Here is a 10,537-nt window from a genome sequence, read left to right on the forward strand (position 1 = left end):
GGAAACAGCATCATTATACTACAGAGAGAGAAACAGTTTCTCCTGTACGTGCGTGTGTTTTATACCCTGAGTTTTTCCTGTACGTGCGTGTGTTTTATACCCTGAGTTTTTCCTGTACGTGCGTGTGTTTTATACCCTGAGTTTCTCCTGTACGTGCGTGTGTTTTATACCCTGAGTTTTTCCTGTGCCTCAGACTTCTCCTCGGGGGAGATGGGTTCCTTATCGAGACGCTCCAGCAGCGGCAGGCGGCTCAGGACACACAGACGATAGTCCTCCGTCTCCACGAGAGGGTTTTCAGCCAGGACCAGCGCTCGCAGTGTCCTGGATACGCCCACCAGACTACGCAAAGCACGCTGGGAAGAAACCAGGTTACCCCTGGAGGGGAGATGGAGGGGAGAGGAACATTACATTTTAGTCATTTAGCAGACGCTCTTATCCAGAGTGACTTACAGTAGTGAATGCATACATTTCATACAATCTTTTTTTCCCCGTACTGGTCCCCCGTGGGAATCGAACCCACAACCCTGGCGTTGCAAACACCATGCTCTACCAACTGAGCCACACGGGACCACACGAGATGGAGGGGAGATGGAGGGGAGATGGAGGGGAGATGGAAGGGACATGAAGGGGAGAAGGAGGGGAGATGGAGGGGAAGTGGAGGGGAGAAGGAGGGGAGATGGAGTGGAGATGAAGGGGAGGGGAGAAGGAGGAGAGAAGGAGGGGAGATGGGAGGGGAGATGGAAGGGAGATGAAGGGGAGAAGGAAGGAGATGGAGGGGAGATGGAAGGGGGATTGAGGGGAGATGGAGGGGAGATGGAGGGGAGATGGAGGGGAGATGAAGGGGAGATGGAGGGGAGATGGAGGGGAGAAGAAGGGGAGATGGAGGGGAGATGAAGGTGAGATGGAGGGGAGATGGAGGGGAGATGGAAGGGGAGAAGGAGGGGAGAAGAAGGGGAGATGGAGGGGAGATGGAGGGAGATGGAGGGGAGAAGGAGGGGAGATGGAGGGGAGAAGAAGGGGAGATGGAGGGGAGATGGAGGGGAGATGGAGGGGAGATGGAGGGGAGAAGAAGGGAGAAGAAAGTGAGATGGAGGGGAGATGAAGGTGAGATGGAGGGAGATGGAGGGGAGATGGAAGGGGAGAAGAAGGGGAGAAGAAGGGGAGATGGAGGGGAGATGGAGGGGAGATGGAGGGGAGATGAAGGGGAGATGGAGGGGAGAAGGAGGGGAGATGGAGGGGAGAAGGAGGGGAGATGGAGGGGAGATGGAGGGGGGATGAAGGGGAGATGGAGGGGAGATGGAGGGGAGAAGGAGGGGAGATGGAGGGGAGAAGAAGGGGAGATGGAGGGGAGATGGAGGGGAGATGAAGGGGAGATGGAGGGGAGAAGAAGGGGAGAAGAAGGTGAGATGGAGGGGAGATGAAGGTGAGATGGAGGGGAGATGGAGGGGAGATGGAAGGGAGAAGGAGGGAGAAGAAGGGGAGATGGAGGGGAGATGGAGGGGAGATGGAGGGGAGATGAAGGGGAGATGGAGGGGAGAAGGAGGGGAGATGGAGGGAGATGGAGGGAGATGGAGGGGAGACGAAGGGGAGACGGAGGGGGAGACGGAGGGGAGACGGAGGGGAGATGAAGGGGAGATGGAGGGGAGATGAAGGGGAGATGGAGGGGAGGGGAGATGGAAGGGACATGAAGGGGAGATGGAGGGGGAGTGGAGGGGAGAAGGAGGGGAGATGGAGTGGAGATGAAGGGGAGATGGAGGGGAGAAGGAGGAGAGAAGGAGGGGAGATGGAGGGGAGATGGGAGGGGAGATGGAAGGGAGATGAAGGGGAGATGGAAGGGGAGATGGAGGGGAGATGGAAGGGGAGATGGAAGGGGGGGATTGAGGGGAGAAGGAGGGGAGATGGAGGGGAGATGGAGGGGAGATGGAGGGGAGATGGAGGGGGAGTGGAGGGGAGAAGGAGGGAGGGGAGATGGAGGGGAGATGGAGGGGAGAAGGAGGGGAGATGAAGTGGAGATGGAGGGGAGATGGAGGGGGTGATGGAGGGGAGATGAAGGGGAGATGGAGGGGAGATGGAGGGGGTGATGGAGGGAGGAGGGAGATGGAGGGGAGATGGAAGGGGAGATGGAGGGGAGATGAAGGGGAGATGGAAGGGGAGATGAAGGGGAGATGGAGGGGAGATGGAGGGGAGATGGAGGGGAGGAGAGATGGAGGGGAGATGGAGGGGGAGATGGAGGGGAGATGAAGGGGAGATGGAGGGGAGATGGAGGAGAGATGGAGGGGAGATGGAGGTGAGATGGAGGGGAGATGGAGGTGAGATGGAGGGGAGATGGAGGGGAGATGGAGGGGAGATGGAAGGGGAGATGGAGGGGAGATGGAGTGGAGATGGAGGGGAGATGGAGTAGAGATGGAGGGGAGATGGAGGGGAGATGGAGTTGCAGTTGACGGTGTTGAGGTACTGCAGGGACTTCATGTTGGGACTGATGCCTACCTGATGTTGAGGTACTGCAGGGACTGATGTCTACCTGATGTTGAGGTACTGCAGGGACTGATGTCTACCTGATGTTGAGGTACTGCAGGGCCTGATGTCTACCTGATGTTGAGGTACTGCAGGGACTGATGTCTACCTGATGTTGAGGTACTGCAGGGACTGATGTCTACCTGATGTTGAGGTACTGCAGGGCCTGATGTCTACCTGATGTTGAGGTACTGCAGGGCCTGATGCCTACTTGATGTTGAGGTACTGCAGGGACTGATGTCTACCTGATGTTGAGGTACTGCAGGGACTGAATTCTACCTGATGTTGAGGTACTGCAGGGACTGATGTCTACCTGATGTTGAGGTACTGCAGGGACTGATGTCTACCTGATGTTGAGGTACTGCAGGGACTGATGTCTACCTGATGTTGAGGTACTGCAGGGACTTCATGTTGGGACTGATGTCTACCTGATGTTGAGGTACTGCAGGGACTGAATTCTACCTGATGTTGAGGTACTGCAGGGACTGATGCCTACCTGATGTTGAGGTACTGCAGGGCCTGATGTCTACCTGATGTTGAGGTACTGCAGGGACTTCATGTTGGGACTGATGTCTACCTGATGTTGAGGTACTGCAGGGCCTGATGTCTACCTGATGTTGAGGTACTGCAGGGACTGATGTCTACCTGATGTTGAGGTACTGCAGGGACTGATGTCTACCTGATGTTGAGGTACTGCAGGGACTGATGCCTACCTGATGTTGAGGTACTGCAGGGCCTGATGTCTACCTGATGTTGAGGTACTGCAGGGACTGATGTCTACCTGATGTTGAGGTACTGCAGGGACTGATGTCTACCTGATGTTGAGGTACTGCAGGGCCTGATGTCTACCTGATGTTGAGGTACTGCAGGGACTGATGTCTACCTGATGTTGAGGTACTGCAGGGACTGATGTCTACCTGATGTTGAGGTACTGCAGGGACTGATGTCTACCTGATGTTGAGGTACTGCAGGGCCTGTTGTCTACCTGATGTTGAGGTACTGCAGGGACTGATGTCTACCTGATGTTGAGGTACTGCAGGGCCTGATGCCTACCTGATGTTGAGGTACTGCAGGGACTGATGTCTACCTGATGTTGAGGTACTGCAGGGCCTGATGTCTACCTGATGTTGAGGTACTGCAGGGACTGATGTCTACCTGATGTTGAGGTACTGCAGGGACTGATGTCTACCTGATGTTGAGGTACTGCAGGGCCTGATGTCTACCTGATGTTGAGGTACTGCAGGGCCTGATGTCTACCTGATGTTGAGGTACTGCAGGGCCTGATGTCTACCTGATGTTGAGGTACTGCAGGGCCTGATGTCTACCTGATGTTGAGGTACTGCAGGGCCTGATGTCTACCTTATGTTGAGGTACTGCAGGGACTGATGTCTACCTGATGTTGAGGTACTGCAGGGACTGATGTCTACCTGATGTTGAGGTACTGCAGGGACTTCATGTTGGGACTGATGTCTACCTGATGTTGAGGTACTGCAGGGACTGATGTCTACCTGATGTTGAGGTACTGCAGGGACTGATGTCTACCTGATGTTGAGGTACTGCAGGGCCTGATGTCTACCTGATGTTGAGGTACTGCAGGGACTGATGCCTACCTGATGTTGAGGTACTGCAGGGACTGATGTCTACCTGATGTTGAGGTACTGCAGGGCCTGATGTCTACCTGATGTTGAGGTACTGCAGGGACTGATGCCTACCTGATGTTGAGGTACTGCAGGGCCTGATGTCTACCTTATGTTGAGGTACTGCAGGGACTGATGTCTACCTGATGTTGAGGTACTGCAGGGCCTGATGTCTACCTGATGTTGAGGTACTGCAGGGACTTCATGTTGGGACTGATGTCTACCTGATGTTGAGGTACTGCAGGGACTGATGTCTACCTGATGTTGAGGTACTGCAGGGACTGATGTCTACCTGATGTTGAGGTACTGCAGGGCCTGATGTCTACCTGATGTTGAGGTACTGCAGGGCCTGATGTCTACCTGATGTTGAGGTACTGCAGGGCCTGATGTCTACCTGATGTTGAGGTACTGCAGGGCCTGATGTCTACCTGATGTTGAGGTACTGCAGGGACTTCATGTTGGGACTGATTCCGTCTAGAGTCTCCAGTTGGTTGTCTCGGAGGTGCAGGGTGGTCAGACGCTCCAGCTTACCCAGACCCTCCAGGCGCTTGATAGTATTCTGGGCCTGCACAGGGGTCAGAGGTTATAGGTCACGGGGTTAAAGGTAAGAATTAAACTGAGGTAAGTGACAGGTGAAAGGTTTGAACCAGGAATCAGTTGGGGTTTTGGGTGAGAGGATGAAAGTTACCAGGTAAAGGCTGTGTAGGTTAGAGTTAGGGTTGAAAGGTCAGGTAGAGGCTGTGTAGGTTAGAGTTAGGGTTGAAAGGTCAGGTAGAGGCTGTGTAGGTTAGAGTTAGGGTTGAAAGGTCAGGTAGAGGCTGTGTAGGTTAGAGTTAGGGTTGAAAGGTCAGGTAGAGGCTGTGTAGGTTAGAGTTAGGGTTGAAAGGTCAGGTAGAGGCTGTGTAGGTTAGAGTTAGGGTTGAAAGGTCAGGTAGAGGCTGTGTAGGTTAGAGTTAGGGTTGAAAGGTCAGGTAGAGGCTGTGTAGGTTAGAGTTAGGGTTGAAAGGTCAGGTAGAGGCTGTGTAGGTTAGAGTTAGGGTTGAAAGGTCAGGTAGAGGCTGTGTAGGTTAGAGTTAGGGTTGAAAGGTCAGGTAGAGGCTGTGTAGGTTAGAGTTAGGGTTGAAAGGTCAGGTAGAGGCTGTGTAGGTTAGAGTTAGGGTTGAAAGGTCAGGTAGAGGCTGTGTAGGTTAGGGAGTTAGGGTTGAAAGGTCAGGTAGAGGCTGTGTAGGTTAGAGTTAGGGTTGAAAGGTCAGGTAGAGGCTGTGTAGGTTAGAGTTAGGGTTGAAAGGTCAGGTAGAGGCTGTGTAGGTTAGAGTTAGGGTTGAAAGGTCAGGTAGAGGCTGTGTAGGTTAGAGTTAGGGTTGAAAGGTCAGGTAGAGGCTGTGTAGGTTAGAGTTAGGGTTGAAAGGTCAGGTAGAGGCTGTGTAGGTTAGAGTTAGGGTTGAAAGGTCAGGTAGAGGCTGTGTAGGTTAGAGTTAGGGTTGAAAGGTCAGGTAGAGGTTATGGTGAGAGGTTAGGGGTTAAAGGTTACCAGGTAGAGGTTATGGTGAGAGGTTAGGGGTTAAGGGTTACCAGGTAAAGGTTATGGTGAGAGGTTAGTGGTTAAGGGTTACCAGGTAGAGGTTAGGGGTTAGGGGTTAAGGGTTAAAGGTTACCAGGTAGAGGTTAGGGGTTAAGGGTTACCAGGTAGAGGTTATGGTTAGGGGTTAAGGGTTACCAGGTAGAGGTTATGGTTAGGGGTTAAAGGTTACCAGGTAGAGGTTATGGTTAGGGGTTAGAGGTTAAAAGTTACCAGGTAGAGGTTATGGTTAGGGGTTAAGGGTTACCAGGTAGAGGTTATGGTTAGGGGTTAAGGGTTACCAGGTAGAGGTTATGGTTAGGGGTGAGAGGTTAGGGGTTACCAGGTAGAGGTTATGGTTAGGGGTTAAAGGTTACCAGGTAGAGGTTATGGTTAGGGGTTAAAGGTTACCAGGTAGAGGTTATGGTTAGGGGTTAAAGGTTACCAGGTAGAGGCGTCGGAGGTTGGGCAGGTAGATTCCGTCGGTAGTCTCCAGTTTGTTTCCTCTCAGTTCCAGAGTCACCAGGTTGGTCAGGTGATGGTACAGTAGCCCCGACACCCTCTGGATACCGTTACCTAGCAACGACACACAGACACCCTCTGGATACCGTTACCTAGCAACGACACACAGACACCTTCTGGATACCGTTACCTAGCAACGACACACAGACACCCTCTGGATACCGTTACCTAGCAACGACACACAGACACCCTCTTGATACCGTTACCTAGCAACGACACACAGACACCCTCTGGATACCGTTACCTAGCAACGACACACAGACACCCTCTGGATACCGTTACCTAGCAACGACACACAGACACCCTCTGGATACCGTTACCTAGCAACGACACACAGACACCCTCTGGATACCGTTATCTAGTAACGACAAACAGACACCCTCTGGATACCGTTACCTAGTAACGAAACACAGACACCCTCTGGATACCGTTACCTAGCAACGACAAACAGACACCCTCTGGATACCGTTACCTAGTAACGAAACACAGACACCCTCTGGATACCGTTACTTAGAGCGGCCATACTCAACCTACGGACCCAGGCCTCGACACTCAGGGGACCCCCGTTGATTTTGTTGAGTCACTCAGATATCATATTATTTACACACATAAGACATGTCTGTCTGTCTGTCTGTCTATGCCATAGAGATAGAGGACTCTAGAGCTCAAAAGCCAGCTTTAGCATGGGCAGCGCTTCCACCATTTTAAAGTAGTCAACTGGGTGGGACTTCCTATGGGTTAAGGAAAGGTTACATAATTCCATCCAGGTTATCAGGAGGAATCAGCCAATGAATTATGTTTATGAGCAAACATTCTATAACTGTAGGTGACAGTAAATCGCCCACCGTAGCTTTATACCATCCTACAGGTGGCAGTATGTTTACCAACCTGCTCAGTTGGTAGAGCATGGTGCTTGTAATACCAGGGTAGTGGGGGTTCGATTCCCAGGACCACCCATACGTGACTGTAAGTCGCTTTGGATAAAAGTGTCTGCTAAATGGCAGATATTAGATTAGAAGAAAATGTACTACTTCAAAATTGAGATGGCCTCAATGGCGCTGCCCATGTGCTAACATACGCCAGAATGGGACAGATACAAAGAAGAGTCCTCTATCATTCTTTATGGGTCTATGCTAGGTAATGGTCGGTCCGTCTGCATTCGGTCACCTCAGTACACTGATTGTAAGATCTGTTACTTTATCTCAGCCACATTCAGACCTTAAATCTATGTCAATAGATCAATCCTGGCAAATGAGGTTCTCCTACACCCTCTCCCCAGACTGACCAATGATATTGAGTCTCTCCTACACCCTCTCCCCAGACTGACCAATGAGGTTACGGTTCTCCTACACCCTCTCCCCAGACTGACCAATGATATTGAGTCTCTCCCACACCCCCTCCCAGACTGACCAATGAGGTTACGGCTCTCCCACACCCCCTCCCAGACTGACCAATGAGGTTACGGCTCTCCCACACCCCCCTCCCAGACTGACAAATGAGGTTACGGCTCTCCCACACCCCCCTCCCAGACTGACCAATGAGGTTACGGCTCTCCCACACCCCCCTCCCAGACTGACCAATGAGGTTACGGCTCTCCCACACCCCCCTCCCAGACTGACAAATGAGGTTACGGCTCTCCCACACCCCCCTCCCAGACTGACCAATGAGGTTACGGCTCTCCCACACCCCCCTCCCAGACTGACCAATGAGGTTGAGGCTCTCCCACACCCCCCTCCCAGACTGACCAATGAGGTTACGGCTCTCCCACACCCCCTCCCAGACTGACCAATGAGGTTACGGAAGCTCTCCACACCCCCTCCCAGACTGACCAATGAGGTTACGGCTCTCCCACACCCCCCTCCCAGACTGACCAATGAGGTTACGGCTCTCCCACACCCCCCTCCCAGACTGACCAATGAGGTTGAGGCTCTCCAGGGCGAAGCCTTCTAGGCCCTCCAGGTCTCTGAGGCGGTTCAGGGCCAGACTCAGCCACTGTAGGTAGATCAGCTGACCCAGGGGCTGACCTCTGAACCCCGCCACCATGTTACCATCGCCCTGGGGGGGGGGAGGATAATTTTTATATTTTCTCTTATTGAAAAATGCTACACCGTCTTACACAGGAGGAAGTATCCTTATTTGGGACTAATTTGGGACGGAGACAATCCTATATCCCAAGACGCTGGTCAAAATGTTGCACTATATGAGGAATATGGTGCAATTTGGGTCCTTGCCTTCAGCCACAGCAGCTGTGTGAGGGCGACCAGGGGTGAAAGGTCAGAGAGGTGGTTGGATGACACGTCCAGGAAACGCAGGTGGACAAACGAGCTGACCAGGGCTATGTCCGTCGGACGCCTGGGGAGAGAGGGAGAAGGGGGAGAGGAGAGGGAGGGGGAGAGAGAGGGAGGGGAGAGAGAGGAAGAGGGAGGGAAGGAGAGAGGGGGGAGAGAGAGAGAAGGAAGGGGAGAGAGGGGAGGGAGAAGGAAGGCGGAGAGAGAGGGGGGAGAGAGACGGGGTAGGGAGGCACAGCGACAGAGAGGGGTGGGGCGGCACAGGGAGAGAGACGGGGGATAGAGGGGGTAGGAAGGAACAGGGAGAGAGAGGGAGTAGGGAGGCAGAGGGAGAGAGACGGGGTAAGTTGCATTGCTGCATATACCCATCCAATTATTTTAGATGTAATAATTGTCTTGGGTTAGGGGCTAGGGATGAGAGGCTAGGGGCCAACCTAAGGGCTAGCAGTTGATTTGGGACTGGACCCGGTTGCATCTCAAATAGCATCCCTATAGGCCCTGTTCAAAAGTAGGGCAAGTGCACTATAAATGGAATAGGGTGCCATCTGAGATGCACCCCAGGTGTTTTGTGTCCTGTGGTGTTCATGTCACCTGTCTTTCAGTTCGAGCTTTACGAAGGCGTGTGCCAGGCCGTTCCCGGTGCGACACAAAAGAGACAGACCTGGGATCAGAATTTCCTTGGTGAGAGGACACGGCTCAATCTGGAGACGGACACATCAACACAAAACTCAGCTAAGCAGAAATAATGAATTCATGAATCAATGAATCAGAATAAATCAAATTTTATTGATGACTTATCAGTTTACAATTTGACATGTATTGTAGGATTAGGTTACCCATGTGATCGATAATCAAAAAAAAAAAAAAAAACGAAACAATGTCAATATACACCTGCTCCTCTTTCTCGGACATATTTTCCTCCTGTCCTTCCTCATTCGCAGCCTCCTCTCCCTCGGACAGCCCCGCATGGTCCTCTCCCTCCGACATCCTGCTCTCCGTTTAATCTACGGTAACGTTACAGCGTCAGCTGCACTGGCTAAACCCCCCCAAATAAACGTCCTGCTAAATCAACACGACAAGTTTAATCAAACTAGCTGTAAAAAATGTAAAGCACTTCTTCAATTAAAATAAATAAAAAAAAATGTCTCATTTGAATTCGCTAGCTTAAGTTAATCGATTTCAATTGAGGTATTTTTTGTTGTTATTTTTTAATTGAAGAAGTGCTTTACATTTTTTTACAGCTAGTTTTATTAAACTTGTGTTGTTGATTTAGCAGGACGTTATATAGGGGTTAGCCAGTGCAGCTAACGCTGTAACGTTACAGTAGCTAGCCTGTCGAGCTACGGTCTCAAAGAAACACAATCCCCCAAAAATAGTACAGGTCATGATTACCCCCCCCCCCAAAATGTTAGACTTTTATTAGCTATATAATTAGCTAACTAGTTGTTTAATCCAACTTTTTAACGTTAGTGTTGACAATATTTTGTAAAGAAGTAATTTACCTCAGTGGGTTAGCCACGGCTTGTGTCGTCGTTTCCATGGAAACAACATCAGCTGTCAGATGGGATCTTTCTTTTTCAGTGAAAAATATTTAGTAAACAAAGTCAAATCTTCCTGTATATAACCACGATTATGGATTATAAATATACACGGGGGAAAAACGTTTATATAAAATGTATTGCGTTTGTGTAATAACATCAACATCAACTGAAAGGGGGTATATAATGTGGGACAAGTCTTTCCAAACCAAGTGTCATGTCATGTTTTTCACCCACAGAATGTAATTTAGTTATTTTTGTATGAACCAATTCAGCAATAGTCAAATAGTGTGTTTTGCTCAGTGTAGGTAAAGATTGCCAATAATTTTTTGTGGTTGTCACAATGTAATTCCTCTTTTCTAAACCACACCTTGTTTGCAAAACCATGTTTGGGAAACACAATGTTGAGACAACAACCAGTAATGTAGAAATACATGCACAGCACTTCTGTTCCGATGCACAGTCAAACTTACCACACTA

General features: G+C 50.8%; 1 protein-coding gene and 1 long non-coding RNA gene across 5 annotated transcripts in view; both read right to left on the reverse strand.

Moving 5' to 3' along the window:
- The window catches only part of LOC123727320 (leucine-rich repeat-containing protein 23), a 9,696-nt gene extending 690 nt beyond the window's left edge, over window positions 1-9,006 (reverse strand). Inside the window, exons 1-6 of the mRNA XM_045696115.1 lie at window positions 8,954-9,006; window positions 8,463-8,583; window positions 8,145-8,286; window positions 6,155-6,285; window positions 4,580-4,716; window positions 171-375 (exon numbers count right to left, since the gene is read on the reverse strand). Of these exons, the coding sequence (XP_045552071.1) occupies window positions 171-375; window positions 4,580-4,716; window positions 6,155-6,285; window positions 8,145-8,286; window positions 8,463-8,583; window positions 8,954-9,006 (789 nt within the window). The remainder of the gene's footprint in view (window positions 1-170; window positions 376-4,579; window positions 4,717-6,154; window positions 6,286-8,144; window positions 8,287-8,462; window positions 8,584-8,953) is intronic.
- Window positions 9,007-9,089: 83 nt separating this feature from the next.
- LOC123727155 (uncharacterized) lies at window positions 9,090-10,306 on the reverse strand. Of its 4 annotated transcripts, none has more exons than XR_006759092.1 (3): window positions 10,022-10,227; window positions 9,411-9,581; window positions 9,090-9,220 (listed from the first exon to the last, which is right to left on the reverse strand). It is a non-coding gene; the product is annotated as an uncharacterized lncRNA (long non-coding RNA). The 4 variants fall into 4 exon arrangements; XR_006759095.1 differs by having other exon boundaries at window positions 9,411-9,555; window positions 10,022-10,225; XR_006759094.1 differs by having other exon boundaries at window positions 9,411-9,578; window positions 10,022-10,225.
- Window positions 10,307-10,537: the final 231 nt, after the last annotated feature.

This window comes from Salmo salar, chromosome ssa15 (assembly GCF_905237065.1).
Source record: "Salmo salar chromosome ssa15, Ssal_v3.1, whole genome shotgun sequence".
NCBI classification, from domain to species: domain Eukaryota; kingdom Metazoa; phylum Chordata; class Actinopteri; order Salmoniformes; family Salmonidae; genus Salmo; species Salmo salar.